At 47.6% G+C, this 16,554-nt stretch overlaps 1 protein-coding gene across 3 annotated transcripts in view; it reads left to right on the top strand.

The window, feature by feature from the left end:
• The window catches only part of SEMA5B (semaphorin 5B), a 201,947-nt gene that overhangs the window by 168,535 nt on the left and 16,858 nt on the right, over window positions 1-16,554 (top strand). For 2 of the 3 annotated variants that reach the window (XM_018045703.1, XM_018045693.1), the window contains exons 4-8: window positions 1,843-1,888; window positions 12,190-12,252; window positions 12,619-12,717; window positions 13,156-13,369; window positions 14,032-14,317. In XM_018045703.1, coding sequence (XP_017901192.1) covers window positions 1,843-1,888; window positions 12,190-12,252; window positions 12,619-12,717; window positions 13,156-13,369; window positions 14,032-14,317 — 708 coding nt within the window. The remainder of the gene's footprint in view (window positions 1-1,842; window positions 1,889-12,189; window positions 12,253-12,618; window positions 12,718-13,155; window positions 13,370-14,031; window positions 14,318-16,554) is intronic. The other variant, XM_018045697.1, reaches the window with a different exon arrangement.

Below are 16,554 nucleotides of genomic sequence, written 5' to 3'. Positions count from 1 at the left end.
AAGTTGTACCCCTGAAATTACTATAATATTGTAAATCAACTAGACCTTAAATAAACAAATAAATACATAAATCCTGATGCCTTTGCTCTGAACCTTGTGGAAGCATTTTGAAAACTGCCATTCATTCTGTACCCGGCATGTCTCAGGCACTATTTTATGTATCAAATATGTGGTAAAATATCTAAGTGAAAGTGTTAGTTGCTCGGTTATGTCTGACTCTTTGCAACCTCATGGACTGTAGCCCACCAGGCTTTTCTGTCCATGGGATTCTCCAGGCATGAATCCTGGAGTGGGTTGTCATGCCCTTCTCCAGGGGATCTTCCCGACCCAGGGATCAAACCCAGGTCTCCTGCACTGCAGGCAGATTCTTTACCATCTGAGCCACCAGGGAAGCCTGTAAGATATGTGAAACATGTAATAAATCACTTAATCTTCACAATAAATCACCCCAGGCAGTAGGTTCTGGGATGATCCCCACTCTCTGGACCAGAAAGCTGGGAGGGTTAAGTCTCCTGCCTGTGCTCACACTGTCCTCCCTGGTCCGCTCCTCCTCCCTTACCTTGGCCTGGTTATGCCTGCAGAGAACCCTTTTTCTAGGATCATCTTTCCTTCCTCCTTCTCTTCTGCCTGACAGTTTCCCACTTCTCTGTGGGACACCCTGGGCCTCTGGAATTCAGGGTAGGGAAATTTTTTATTCATTTATACCCCGCCTTGTTCCATAAAGGGTGTAGGGTGGGTCAGGCTATAGAGATTTCTTTCTGTTCTCATCTCCCAGAAGAGCAAACTTCGAGTTGTGATGAATGATTTTTGATGGGATAAAAATGTATAAAGTGATGCAGTGTTTCCCTTAATTTTTTAAAGCTGTGTGCAGATGCCTGCGTTACCTGAGCAGACAGCTGGGGCAGAGCCATAAGCTGGAGCCTATCTGTCTCCAGTCTGGGCGGGTGGGTGCAGGCGAGGAGCCTGGGGAGGGATGTCAGAGGCCTGAAGCCAAGGTCCCCTGGCCAGGCCCACCAGGACAGCAAAGCAGTCGAGTGGGTCCTGGGCTTGGAGCCTGGGGTATCTTCTTCAGGCCCCTGGATCCATTCAGCAGGGGCCACTCCCTCTGTTTCTGGCCCACTCCACAACCTTTCCTCTCATTTCTCAGCACAGCTTAGGTAGGCCAAAAGTTTCTAAAGCAGTTATTCCCAAAACTTCAGGAACCAAAAGAGGAACAGCCAAAAGAAGATATAAGAAGGAAAGAAAATTCTTAGGGAAAACCAAAACTTTACATCTGTTTGACATTAACAAACCTTTTAACATGCATCACACCATTCCTGTCTCCATGGCTCTAATGAAATAAGGAAGACAGGCGTTACTGTCTCCATTTTACAGATGTGGACACTGAGGCCCTCAGGAGACCCCCAGCAAGTGGAATTCTCCTTGTCTCTGCAGCAGGGTCTACTCTGTGAGCCCGTATTCACTTCCATGCGGTTCTCTGACCTGGGGGTCCTGCCACCCTCCAGGTCCACCCACAATGCCTGTGGGCCTCCAGGGGCACATAAGTCTGGATTTCTATCCCACCTCTTCCACATACTGTTTCTCTGACTTGGTCCATTTACCCCAGCTGTTTCCTCATCTGTAACATGGCATTTTCTCTCTGCTCCCGGGATGGCTGTGCAGATTAAATGAGCTAACGAAGGTAAAGCTCTCCCTGGGGTTGGCCCACCATCGGCTCTCTGCAGTTGGCACCCAGTCCTGACACCCAGTCCTGGCACCCGGAGGCAGGAGCCAGAAAGCCACTTCCTGGGGACCTGCCTGTAAAGCCAGCCTGACTTACGACCTCTGTTTCTGTTTTCACAGGAACTACCTCTTCAGACTCAGCCTTGCCAATGTCTCCCTCCTTCAGGTACATTGCTTCCCTTCCCTGTAATTTCCCTGGTGTTTAGGGGCTGGGGCCAGGGCAGCGCAGGGAGTGAGATTCAGCCTCTAGGGTTGAAAACAGGAATGCTGTGCTCTGGTCAGCAGCTGTGGACTCACCCTAGCTGTTGGGGTGACAGCTGGGAAGGTATTTGGGAGTGGGGGTCGCGGCCACGTAAACATAGGGGCACACACAGGGCTCCTGCATTGTGAGGACAGGAGCTGGGGGCTGCTGTTTTCCTGGACTGAGGGGCTCCAGGATGCAGGACTTCCACTAGAAGCAGTTCAGTACTGGGCAGACTGGAACAGCTGGTCATTCTAAGTGCAGAGCCTAAATCCACAGGAAGGTCTCTGCACTCGGGCCTTGAGGGAAAGGGTGTCCCTGGTTGCTTTCTTAGCTTGGCCTGAGTGATCCCATTCTAGCTTAGCATTTTCACTGAGCTGTGATTGATTTATTATCTGCTGCCAAGAAGGACTCCCCAAGCATAATTCCCTAAGTGCTTTGGGAGGCATTTTAATGGGAATCCTTGATCCAGAACATTTATCCCAGATTGAGAAACAGATGCCAAATCATCTCTGCAGGGGCTGAACATTCTAGAGAGAGGAAGGCCATCTCTTCATCTGAAAGCCTCAGTTCCTGTGTCCAGGGGAGGCTTGCTGGTCTCCAGTGATGGGGCGTTCATTGAGTGCTTACTGTGTATCACAAGTGAGCTGGAGGCAGAGGGGCTATAGACACACTGATCTCTGGCCTCTAGGGCTCACAGTAGAGCCAGAAAAAAACATGATGAGTGATACACAAAATCTAATTAGAGAATGGTTGTTAGTATATGGGGCTATTTAGTATAGTGTTTCACTACAAAGGGAAGTTGGAGAAGGGGAGAACTCCTTGGTGAGCTAGTGTGATATTCTGGTCTAGTTTCTTCTAGAAACTGTTCTAGACCCCCAGGGCCACTGCAGGTGGTAGCCACAGAGGAGGCATAAGCGAGCAAAAACAAAGTGACCTTCAGAAGGGAGAGTCCAGGAAGAACTAGAAAAAATGGAAAAGAAATGCCATTTATCTATCTATAATAAACATTAGTAAACATTTACTGAATAACTACTAAACACTGGGTCCAGTCCTAGTATTTGAGATCCAAAGGTGAATCACACTCAGTCCTTGCCTCAAGGAGCAAGCACATAAATTATAAATGATTTCCTTTACTGGATGGGATATGTTCCTGGGGCCTGGGCTAAAGCAAGGTAGAGTAAATTCCCAGAGGCAGCATCCCACGGCCTGCCAGCTTGGTCAGTCAAAGGAGCCCAGCCAGAGCCTAGGTTCCAAGTGGTTTTCATGGAAAATGAAGCCAAGATGCCAAGCCCCACAGGCCAGAGTCTAGGGGAAGCCAGTGCAGAAATGGTCCAATGCGGGTGGGAGGAAGTAGATCCAGGGGTCCTTCCCTGAGCCCAGGCAGTTGGCTTTTTATTAAGCTCCCATGGTCTGCAAATGAAGGTCTTCTGGGAGCCAGGTGAGGAAAGGGAAACAGATGCACAGAAATAATGACAGTGCTGTGGGAGGCATGTAGGGAGCGGGGCACACTGGGTGCAGTGGTGGCCGAGGCACAAGGAGCCCTCAGCCCAGCAGGGTCTGAAAAGTCTTCCCAGAGAGCTGCCTTTGGGCTGGAGCTAGAAGGATGGAGGTTGGCCAGGTAGCTAAGGAGGAGACACAGAGATGTGAAGTAGCATGAAGCAGAGTGGGGCAGTATGGGAGGATCACAGGGTGGGTGTGGGATAACGATGGGAGATGAGGCCCAGGATGAGAGAGGCTGCACCGCAGAGGCTCTTCAGAGGGATCCATATTTTATTTTAAAGGTATAAAGGTTTAAGCAGAAAAGTGATATGATTATGTTTAGTGTTCCAGTCACCTGGTCCTGCAGAGAATGGATTAGCGGAGGAGCTAGTTAGGAGAAACTGCAGTAAGGTGATTGATGGGGAGACTTGAATTAAGGCAGCAGAGTGGGGATGGAGAGAAGACAGGAATTGATCTTCAGGTGGCAGACACAGCATCACAGAGCTCCAGAGAAGACCGGGCATGTTGTCTTCTGTGTGAAGGTGACCGCTAGAATTGGGAAGGAGACAACCCTGGAGGGTTTAGCGGATGCTTGGACCACAGTGGTACCATTTGCCTTCTGGTTGCAGAGCTGAGTAGCATAAACCAGGAGTTGACTGGAGCTAGCCTGACTCTAGACACTGGTTTTCTCTTGGGTGCCCACTAGAATCACTGGGGGAGCTTTAAAAAAGCACTAATGCCTGTATTCTATCCTCAGAGATTCTGTTCTAGGGTGCGGCTGGGCACTGGGATTTTTATAGGCTCCCAGATGTGCAGCCAGATTTAGGAAGCACTGCTTTAGGATGTTAAGAAAGTCCTTATAGATGTTGCCCAACTGGTTTGGCTTCCCCAGGTGTCCTTGACAGCTGACCCACAGGACCTGGGTCCCCTACCTTACCAGATGTTAGGACTGTCTAGCCTGATGCTGAGGCCTGATGTTTGGTTCATTCAGCTCTGGGTGATCTGGTCTCACCATGGAAGGTATCTTCTGCCAGCTCCATCACTCATGCTTGAGGCAGGGACTGGGCCTCAGGGGCCTTTCTGAAGGGTCCTGCGCACCAGCCAAGTGCACCAGGAACTGGTTTTACCACCTTCCCAGGGTGTATCTTAGGGGCCTGAATCCAGGAGTTCAGATTGGATTCTTTGTAATAGAACCTAGGAGATAAATGAATGCATTTCATGTTCACATCCTCACCTCCCCACCATAGGGGGACCCATCTGGCCACAAAGAGGAGGAAACAACAGAGAAGTTGGAGAGGGCCGTCCAGCATCACCTTGACCAGGCTGGAGGTAGACCACAGCCTCTGGTCTCCTTGTTTGTCCTCTGATGAGAAAGCCCTGCTTTTTGACCATAAAAGCTGGACTTCACTGAGTGCTCCTCCATTGCCCTACCTGGGGCTTTGGGTCCTTTTTTATAAGTGTTCAGCATCTGCTATCAGAAGTGGCTCACAACAACTAAGGGCCAAAAATGAGCTCCACCACTTTCCTGACAGGATGAGGCAGGGCCAAGGCCTCCCCGCTCCCCAGTCCAGCTTCCTTGACTGTCTACTGCCTGGGGTATGCTCAAGGTTGTAACTCTCATTTATAGCCAACTGCTCCTCCCACGTGGCCCCAGGATATGATTTAACCAAACTTAAATGCAGTGTTTTATTGATAGTTTAAATAATTAACATCCCTTACAGAAAAATCTAAATGCAAACTCTTTATGCAAACTAGTGTCCATTAAAAGGACTTCTAAGTGCCTAACCCCTATTAAACAATTTGTGTAAACTACCGTTCCTCAAAAAAAAAAAAAAAAGAAAAACTCAGCTTCCTTCCCATTTCTCCAAGCAGCAAGATTGGAGAGATGCAGGCAGCAGCAGAGACGGGAGGGTATGTGTGTGCAGTGTGGATGTGTGTGCATGTGCGTATGTGTGTGTGCACTCCTGTGCTTGCAGAGGGGGAGGGGCAATCAAACCAGCTCACCAGTGATTGTTATCTTTCAGTGTAACTTAATAAGCTGGCTGTGGGAAAGAAAAGGTGGCCAGTAGTCGACAGGGTCAGGGGGCTGCTGAATGGTAAGCTTGCTTGGACTTGTCAATCAGGAGATCATGAGCCACCTGTGCCAGAGCAGTACCAGGGGATGACGTGGCTGGAGGCCTAATTGCCATGGATTCATGGTCTTGGGCTGCCACATGTCCTGCAAGCGCAGAAGTGAGGACTGTGATGTACATAAGCATCAGGACACATTTGGGGCTTTGTTTGTGCCTGGGCAGATGGCGAGGCTGATTCTGAGCTCTTTTCTAGTTATCTGCATATTGTCCAAACTAGGCTGGCAGCTCCAGAGTTGTTTGAAGTCTAAACTCTGCTGAGTGGTGGACTTAATGCTCAGACGTTTTCATGTTCAGCCATTGTCTCTGGTGGCCAGGGGAGTTGTTGAATCTATAAGGAGATTATCCAGTTCCTGGCTCTCTTGACTGCTTTCTCCCATAGCAGAAAACCATGCAGTTTCTCTTTACTAGGGACTGGAATTCCTAGTTTAAAGCATTCTGTGTGGTCGATTGATTATACACATCTTATTTCCACTCCTTCACAAAATTCCACTAAAAGGGCAATGAGAAATTTTAAAAGATACAGATCTGCAATGACAGAGAGAACAAAAGAGATGTCAGCAGAGAAAAGATTAAATGCATTCTGGGGAGGTGGAAAGTGGATGGAGCGAATCATAACTGATGTAGTGGAGCAGGACAGTTTATAAAGGGAGATAAGGCGGAGAAGTACGCTGACTCCCCAGAAGGCCTCAGAAATTGGGCTGTTGGGTATTGTGGAATGTGAGGGTGAGGCACAAGTCTAAAAGGGGGACATGGTTGAAATTATCTAAATTGAGAAGCTGGAACCCAGATCTCCTGTCCCATCCCACACAGTAATCCCTTCCTCCATTTTACCCCTCCCCAAGAAAGGAACCCTGGAGAAGGGAAAGGCTACCCACTCCAGTATTCTGGCCTAGAGAATTCCATGGACTGTATAGTCATTGGGGTCGCAAATAATCGAAAACGACTGAGCGACTTTCGCTTCACTTCACTTCAAAAAAGGAAAACTAAGACTCTCTCTTTAAAGACCCAACTAGTGAGTCTTCAAATCTGGAAACTCCAGGAAAGGTGAAATCTCACCAATGGGGTATGGGACTAGAACAATATTTCTCCTTTTTCTATTTTTGTGCAGTTTATTTATTGAAGAAACCTGGTCATTTGTCCTATAGAGTTCCCTACAGTCTGGATTTTGCTGACTGTAGTCCAAGTGGTATAATTTAACACGTTCCTCTGTTCCCTGTACCATCTGTAAGTTGATTCTCAGATGTGAAGTCTTTATTGAGTTTAGATTCTGGCAAGATTACTTCAGAGATGTTAGCATGTATTTTTTTAGGAGGTGCATAGTATCTGATTTTCTCTGTATTTTTTTTAGTGTTAGCAGTCATTGATGATTTTTACCTAGATCTATTAATTCTTTAGGTTACAATGCATTAGCCAGACTACTTTTACAAGGAAAAACTTCTTATCTACTGCTTGATTACCTGATGAAACAGTTGTACAGAAAGATAAGATAAATGTTTGATACTCTGTATTTATTCAGAAGTTTTCAAATAATGAACAGATTTTGTAATATCTGTCGATGATGATTAGTGAATTTTATATTGTATTACTGTTTTTGCTACAGACTCATGGCTTTAAACATTGTGGATGTTTCAACCTATTGCAGTTGTCTCTCATGACTATCCCATCTTTTGCCAGTAAGGAGCCTCTTCAAGCTTACTCCTATGACACTATGACCCTAGTGGTTTTTTATTGCTTTCTGTTGGTATGAAGTGATATTCTAGGCTCACCTTGTACATTTCCTGCCCTAGATCTGGAATTAGCTGTTTCTCCAAGAAAGCCTGATTCCTTTCAGTGGGAAATGGTTAGTGATTTATTTTTAAATATAAACAGCCGAAACTCACCAGACATTTGAGGAAGGCCTCTAAAGTCAAGGAGAAAGATAAAAACAAGCAAGCTACCAGAATGAAGGAAGCTGTAAGAACAGGGGCAATGCAAGAAATACAAGAAAACACTTTTGAAATTAATTTTAGAAACTAGTTAGAGTTTTCTGAGATATAAAATTATTTTGTTTATAAAACAAACAAAAATGAAAATTTAAAGAGTGGGCAAATAAAAATTGAATTGAAGGATTAGAAGATAAAGTTGAAGAAAAATCTTTCAGAAATTAGAACAACAACAAAAAACAAGAAATGAAAAGCAGGAGAGAAATAAATAACAGAAACCCAGAGGATCAGTGCGCAAGGGCGAACAGTGGATTGGATTAATAAGCGTTACTAAAAAGAGAACAGAGGAAAAGATAAGGAAGACATTAAGGATGAAATAACATAAGAAAATTTGCCAAAACAGAGGATGAGTCTTCACATTGAAAGGGTTGACTGAGTTCCCAAAAGAGACCATCACTAAGGCACATCAGTGTGAATTTCAGTATACTGTGATCAAAAAGATGATTCTAAAAGTTTCTAGCATTCTTTTCTAAAGCAAAAAAGAAAAAGGTCACTACAAAAGATGGGGACTGAGAATTACACCAGACTTCTCAATAGCAACACTGGAATCTAGAAGACAATGGAGAAATAAATGTCTTTAAAATTCTGAGTGAAAATTACTTTCACCTTAGAATTCTATACCAAAAGAATCAATCAAGTATGAAGATAGAATGAATAAGACATGCAAGAATTTTAAAAAATTGATCTACCATGTTCCTTTTCATAGGAAGATACTGAAGATGTGTTCTACCAAAATAAGCCAATAATTCAAGAAAGAGGGAAACATGGGATTCAGCAAACAGGAGAGGAGAGGAGGTAAGTCCCAGGTTAACAGCCAAACAGGAGCACCAGTCCATACTGGGGTAGGAGGCAGGACGTTGGGGCAGGAGGAAGGCAGTGGGAACTAATAGGTTATCTGAGCCATTTGTGTGTACAGTTAGCAAATAATATTGAGAGAGAATGTTGGACATTTGGGAAAATTCAGTGATAGGTACATTATAAAACAAGCCAATGAAGAAAATCAAGACAACTAATCAGCCCAGGAGAAACAAAAAGTTGGTCAAGAATGGAAACCTTGTCAGAATAGGCATATTTCATTGATTCTCAGAGGCATATGTTTTCACATTTTACTGAGTCTGAAATCAGGCCACAGCTTTCCGTCAAAGGCATTTTACAGTCACCGTTGGCAGACTGCAGTCTTGATGGAGTTGTCTCTAACCGTACAGGCATGAACGTGGTCATTATTCCTGGTGTGCTCATCCAGCAACAGCAAGCCACTGACATTTCAGTTCACAAACCATTTAAGGATCATATGAGGAGGGACTATGAGTCTTGGTTTGTCAGAGACCTTCTGTGGAGACCTGCTGATAAGATCAAGAAAGCACCAGCATCCAACCTGTCAAGCAGGGGGCAATAACTTGGAAGAAAATTCTGGAAACCAAAGAGAAATATTCTTGAAGAATTGCTGCACCATTGGCTTCCTGGGCAGTTCATAAAACGATGGTCTAAAACAAGCAAACGAAACAACAAAAAATGAGCACTGATGACGCAATAGAAAAGTGACTCAGAAGAGATGAACACGCTGAATTCAAAGAAGGTTTAAAAATACTGAATAAATTTTGCTTACATTTTTCTTTTTTGTATGCATAAAATTAATGTATGATTAAATATATATCTAAGTAAAAATACTTCCAATAAGCTTACATTAAAAATGTAAGTAATAAAGGAATTTGCCAGCATGTTTTCTTTCTTAATGAGTCATATTACAATCAATGGTGTCCTACATTCAGTCAAATCTAGGGTTCTAGTTGGTAGCAGTGAATAATTTTCACAGTGATAGAAATAACTGTGTTGATTTTAAAGCATAATATATTAAAATATTAAATAATTTATACTACATAATTATAATGGGAGGACGGGGAGAGGAGAGGGGTGGGAGAGAATGGAGATGGGTAAGTGGAAAAAAAAAATTCACCTCCATAACAGGAAGTCAGAAGATGAAGTCTAAGATTGATACATATTTTTGAGAAATTGGATTTTTAAAAACATGTATAGAAAAATCAGTTCAGTTCAGTTCAGTCACTCAGTCGTGTCCAACTCCTTGCAACCCCATGGACTGCAGCACGCCAGGCCTCCCTGTCCATCACCAACTCCCAGAGTGGAGTTTACTCAAACTCGTGTCCGTTGAGTCAGTGATGCCATCCAACCATCTCATCTTCTGTCGTCCCCTTCTTCTCCTGCCTTCAGTCTTTCCCAGCATCAGGGTCTTTTCAAATGAGTCAGCTCTTTGCATCAGGTGGCCAAAGTATTGGAGTTTCAGCTTCAACATCAATCCTTCAGATGAGTATTCAGGACTGATCTCCTTTAAGATGGACTGGTTGGATCTCCTTGCAGTCCAAGGGACTCTCAAGAGTCTCCTCCAACACCACAGTTCAAAAGCATCAATTCTTCCACGCTCATCTTTCTTTATATAGAAAAATTAAAGAGTCTAAAATAATTGTCCTTGGGAAATGGATTGGTGTGTGAGAGGAGTTGTTCCTGGAGTCTTTTAAATTATTTTTTCATACTATTTAACTTTTTCAACTCTGTGCATCATGGCTTTGATAAAAATAATTTTTGAAATAAAATAAAAATAAATAAAATGACTCAAGTCAGTTCTGTGCTGTAATCATTATAAATATACATATTCTTTTCAGGCCATATGTTCTAACTTTTGGTTTGAGAAACCTACTCACAGTGAGAGGCTGCACGATGTAACAAAAAGAGCTTAGTTACAGTTGTCTGGGTTTGCATCTTGGGTTTGTTGCTTACCAGCTTTGTGACCTCGGGAAAACTGTTCAGTCTTTCTGAGCTTCCTTTTCCTCACCTGTAAAATGAAGAGACAGGTGTGTCAAGTTTCTGTCCCAGTGCTCAGCTCCATGTGACTTTGTCTAACACCTGATTGTACACACCTGTCCTCCGTGAGCCCCCAACACTCACAGTGGGATTCCCATCCCCTTAGAAATAAAGTTGACCCTTTTGAAATGCCCCTGTGCTCAGGGACCCCAAGGCCCCAGTGAGACCCCTTTGTCCACATTGCCCCCCTGCAGCACAGGCCCAATGTCCAGAGTTTTAGGCCTGGACATCTGCAGTGTATGTGGGTCTTTGTGCTTTTCTGCCCCTAGAGGCCCTGAGTTTGCTTATGTCCCTCTTTCCTCTCACATCAGGCTCAGTTTGGGAGCTGATGGGTGCTGAGTATGACAATGGCTCCCTTGTTCCTGTCCAGGTGAAGCCCACGACTCTGTGTCCAGATGCCAGGGGTCATTTGCCTTTCTCCAAGGAAAGTCTGGGAGCAGAGGCCTGAGCTCCAGGCATGGCATGGCAGAATAAGCCCAGCCTGGTCATCAGTCTGATGGGGGCACAACCAAACTTGCCACCCAGCTCCCAAATCTGGGGTCTGCCAAAGTCAGCTCTCCCTCTGCCCAGGGGTGCTGGGGCTGCGACTTTGGACAGCAGAGAACAGCTCTGCCACTCTAGCTCCTGCCACCCCTTCCCCTCCCACATCCTAGGCCCTGGGAATTCAGTAAACAGTGACCGCAAGCCTAGAAGGCTTCTGTTAGAAATTAAAAGCAGGTGGTTTGTTTTTCTTTTTCTTTTTCTTTTTCTTTTTCTTTTTGCTCGTTTGGATGGAGGAGCTGCTTGTTCAGGGCTCCCTCTCCCAGGACAGGTAGGCAGTTCATGTTTATACATGTGACCCAGAAATATGTAACAACCACGCTCCGGGGCTGACATTGCCTGGATGTGAAGGGTGTCTTTCCTCCCCAGTTGCTCTTCAGAGGCTGGGAGGGGTCTCAGGAAGTACCGGCGGAGTAGGTGCAGGGGAAGGAGGCCCCCTGGGTGGGGACAGCTCTGTCCTCATGCCAAGGGCACTTGAGAACACGACATGTCCTCTGGGGCCCTGAATTGAAACTGTGTCCCCCAAACATCATTCCACAATAGAGCATGAGCGATGCTACAGGGAGACAAGGAAGCTGCCTGCACAGGGGTGGGCGGAGGGTAGCAAGTAAAAAAGGGGAAGTCCTAGGTCCTCGAGACAGTGGGATAAAGAGGAAAAAAGCACACATAGCTTTTGAACCAGGAATGGGGGTTCCAGTCTCTGTCTCCCACATCCCAGCAGCAAGTCATAGAGGACGTTGCAGGGTTGCAGTGGGAAGGTGACATTGTTCTTCTGTAGCTAAGGTTGGCAGCCTCTCTGCTTCCCATTCATTTAAGGAACATCTGGTATATAACTGAGGCATGTTTCCTGTCTCCTACTCAGGGCCTGGGGTGGGACTGAGGGTCCTCCTTGGCCACTTACTTCTCCCCAGCTGACCTGGGGGAGGAAGGGCGGGGGAGGCCCCAGGCCAGAGCCGCATGGGGATGATGGGGGATGAAGGGGTTGTTACTCCAGGCTTCCTTGACCCGAGCAGGTGTGGAGGGTGTTGGGCCAAGAGGATGTCTCTGGGTAAGGAGGTCTGGCAGCCCTGCTGGCCCGCAAGGATGTTGTGAGAGGAACCTTACCCTGCAGGCTGTGGCTGGCCATCTCCCAGCTCTCTGTCTCCTCCAGCCCGGCCACTGCCTGCCCTGGCTGTGAGTGACATGGCTGTGTGATGTCTGTGTGCTCCTCCCACAGGCCACAGAGTGGGCCTCCAATGAGGACACGCGCCGCTCCTGCCAAAGCAAAGGGAAGACCGAGGTAGGTGGCCTTGGTAGGCAGGGGCCTGGCTTGGAGCTGGCAGGAGGCCCATGGTGGGGGGCACAGAGGGTGACTGTGTGGGCACGAGGCCACCTGCATGGGAGACCCAGCGTGGATGAGCCAGGGGCTCCTGGTGTAGTCAAGAAGGCAGCCTCAGCATCTGAGTGGGCGGGAGGCAGACAGCTGGCCTGGGAGGGAGGGGTGGGGGAGGGGGACAGTCACAGATGCTCCCTCCGCTGTGGAGTGGGGTACATCTGGGGCAGAGCAATGCTCTCGAATATTTGTGGCACAGTGGAGTGAGGGAAAGACACCTAGCTCCGCAGTTGGAGAGCTTGTCCCTCTATTGCTTCCCTTTTTTTGCTTCAGGAGGAGTGTCAGAACTACGTGCGAGTCCTGATTGTCACTGGCCGGAAAGTGTTCATGTGTGGGACCAATGCCTTTTCCCCAGTGTGCTCCAGCAGACAGGTGGGGGCTGCATGGGGTTGGGCAGACAGAGGGGGACACCAAGAGGTTCTCTCACTCAGGCACACAGCCTCAGGATCGAGCTGCCAGTCAGCACATAAACCAAAACAAAAAGGATGCCCAGTTAGATTTGAATTTCAGATTAAAAACAGACAGTATTTTAGTATAAGTATGTCCCATGCAAGATTTGGGATATACTTATGCTAAAAACTATTCATTGTTCATCAAAATTCAACCTCACCTTGGAAGGTCCTAACTCTGGGAACAGCCTCTGCCCTCCATGATGACTGCTCCCTCAGAGGGACTGTGGGGGGCAATGAGAAGGAGGTGGAGGGGAGAGGTCCAGAGAGACCAGGGACCCAGGAGAAAGCAAAATTCCAGGGAAAGAACAGGCAGCCCCAGGGTCTCAGGAAAATAGCCCCATCTCCCCATTGTCCCCAGGTGGGAAACCTCAGCCGGACGGTGGAGAAGATCAATGGTGTGGCCCGCTGCCCCTATGACCCACGCCACAACTCCACTGCCGTCATCTCCTCTCAGGGGGAGCTCTACGCTGCCACAGTCATCGACTTCTCAGGTCGGGACCCCGCTATCTATCGCAGCCTGGGCAGCCGGCCACCACTTCGCACCGCCCAGTATAACTCCAAGTGGCTTAATGGTAAGCAGACCCAGCCCTAGGGCTCCCCTGGTTCTAATCCAGCCAGCCCACCCTGACTCCCATCAGTTTCCTTCCTGCCCAACCAGGGTAGGGCAGACATTTGCGCAAGGACCACAGCAAGTCACAGATGGACTCTGGATGAAATCACGGATGTCCTGAGGATGCAGAGCAGTTGGAGGGCAGACTATGAGGGGGGAGAGAGAGTTAGGAATTGATGAGGAGGAAAGGTTACAGGAAAGAAGAGATTGGGGGATGGTATTAGGAGTTTCTTGCCCGTTGGAGTTGAATCCCTGATTCTCCGCTAATGAGCTGTTGACCTTGAGCAAATGCTTGACTTCTCTGTGCCACAATGGTCTCATCTGTGATATGGGGACAATTGTAGTATGTACCTCATAGCTTGTTAAGAGGATCCAATGGGCTAATCCATATAAAGTACTTACAGCAGTGTCTGGAGCACCGTGAGTGCTCAGTCATACATGTCAACTATCGTTGTAACTGCACTTTGTGTTGGGGGTGGGAACAGGGTTAGCGCCCCCAGGTCACCAAGCTGGTGGGGGCTGTAGGATGCCCATCTAAGGAAATGGAAGTGGTCGAGTGCTCCCAGCTCTGTCTTCTTCCTCCCTCGTGGCCTGACCCACCCCTTGTTCCTCTTCTGTCCCCAGAGCCAAACTTTGTTGCAGCCTATGACATCGGGCTGTTTGCATACTTCTTCCTGCGGGAGAACGCAGTGGAGCACGACTGTGGACGCACCGTGTACTCTCGGGTAGCCCGCGTGTGCAAGAACGATGTGGGAGGCCGCTTCCTGCTGGAGGACACTTGGACCACGTTCATGAAGGCCCGGCTCAACTGCTCCCGCCCGGGTGAGGTCCCCTTCTACTACAACGAGCTGCAGAGCGCCTTCCACCTGCCCGAGCAGGACCTCATCTACGGGGTCTTCACCACCAACGTGTGAGTCCCTGCCTTCCCTCCTACTCTCCCCTGGATGTCAGGGACCAGTTCTGACCTGCCTTCACAGCCTGGCGGCCTCGGGCAAGTCCCTGTCTTCGTTTCTCTTTCTGTAAAATGGGGATGGCCGTGCCTTCTGCCCTGGGTCCTTTGAGGATTTTGTGGCTCACTGCCTCTTGAGAGGTGAGCACTTGTTCTGGGTTGCTGTGACGGGCAGGCCTAGGCCAGATGTGAGGAAAATAGAAGGAGCTGGATTGTGACTCCATGAAAGAAGAACTTGCTGGGGATGAAAGTGCAGCAGGCTGTCTTTGTTGAGGGGGTGACAGCCCTGGGAGGGTCCTCCAGCTGCCCACAGGAGACGCTCAGAGAGGTCTCTACCCTTCCAACTGCAGGACGCCATGATCCCACTAAATCTAACCAGCAGAGTCTTGTCGCAATCCTGACTGCCCTGGAAAACACAGGCTGGGAATTAGAAGGGTAACCCCCCACTGAGATCATGAGTCTGTCCTCCACTGCCTCCTTCTGTGTATAGGCTGATCCATTCAGGTGACTTTTGTACAGAGAATGCTGAATGGGCAGCAAAGACCGAGAAATGAATTTGCTGTCCAGCATGCTGAGGGGGGTTCTCAGTAAGGACATCAGAAACACAGGCTGCAGAGAGTGGTGTTTGCTTACCTAGGGCCCAGCTAGCAGCACTGGATGAGAGCCAGATTAGCCACAGAATGGATGGTTTAGGGGATGGACAGGGGGAAGGGAAAGCAGAGAAGCTAGAACAGAGAAGCCATCCAAGCTAGGGGACAGACATGCGACACAGCCATGTGCTGGGAGCCGGGAGCTGACAGCTGGGACCTAGAGACCAGTCCACTGTCAGCAGTAGAAGGTAGGCAGCTGTGAGCAGAGGGCAGGAGTCACGGGTAAGGCATCAGGGGAAAATAGCAATGTTAGTATAAACCGCAAATTGTTTATGTATTGTGCGCCTTCTCCATGTCCCAGGTTCTTGTCAAATGGACGTGAGGGTGGGAGACAGGCCAGTGAGCAAGAGCAGACCTGACTCTGCCTATAAGGAGCTTATGTTCTCGAGAGGGTTGTTATTAAATGCCCAGTTTTAACTGCAAGAAAATCTCCAGAGGCAAAGGGCAGTGTGCAGAGAAGCTATGATCACTATGGAGGGGTGATAATCAGGGAAGGCTTCCTGTAGGAAGTGATATCTACAGGATGGCTAGGAATTAACGAAGGGACAGGAGCATTCCAGCCTGAGGGAACAATATGCACAAAGTTTCAAGGTGGGGAAAAATGTGTGAGGAACTGAGAGGAGACCTGTGTGGCAGGAACCTGGTGGGTGAGGAGGAGAAAGACACGAGAGTTGGCTAAAGGCATGGGCGGATTATAGACAGGAGGGCCTTGTAGACTGCTTTAAGGGTATTGATCTATATCCTAAGGGTAAGGAGAAGTTATTGGAGGGTTTGAAGCAGGACAAGGGCTAGCTCAGATGTGCATTTGGCAAGTCACTCCAGTTCCCACATGCAGGATGGATTAGAGGAAACTGGACTTACTGCAGGGACAGTGTGGTTCCTGGAAGAGAGTGGGGGCTGCAACCAGGTGGCAGGGGGTGGGGAGGTGGGGAGGGTGGTGGTGGTGAAAGGCACATATTTGGGAGAGGGACTAAGTGTAGAGAACAGCCTGGTAACATTTGGTGTACTGGTATCCTCTCTCCAAACTGTCCACATCAGACTCAGAGAGACATTTGTTTCTATGACTGAAAGGGATCTGAGAGGTCATCTGGCTGCAGGTGTTGAGCTGCAGCATAGAACACTGGTTTGGTAACCAGGTTGTTGTTTTTATTTTTTTAATAAAATAATAAAACAGAATTGACTGGAAAAAAATCAGAGGATAATGTATTTAGTAAGGTGATCCATTATTTCATGAAAACACATTGCAAATGTGTATGTCTATAGTATGTGTGTGTCATACTGAGTTGTCATATAAAATGTATGGTGGACCATGAACTAAAATGTTCGAAAACCATTGACTTTGTTTGCCCTCCCACTGAATAAAGGAAGGGGATGAGAAGCACAGAAGGATCCACCAGTTTTTCTCATCCATGGCTCCTTTTTTCCTGGGGGGTTTCCAGAGCATAAGGACCACATCTCCTCCTTCTGTGAGATCCCCGTGATACAGAAGGCCCCAGACTCACCTAGGTGCTTAGTAAGCCTTAGAGCTGTGCCACACTGACTTGACAG

This window comes from Capra hircus, chromosome 1, assembly GCF_001704415.2.
Source record: "Capra hircus breed San Clemente chromosome 1, ASM170441v1, whole genome shotgun sequence".
NCBI lineage: Eukaryota > Metazoa > Chordata > Mammalia > Artiodactyla > Bovidae > Capra > Capra hircus.
The sequence above is the reverse complement of the archived record's forward strand: the minus strand, read 5'-3'. Positions and strand labels throughout refer to the sequence as shown.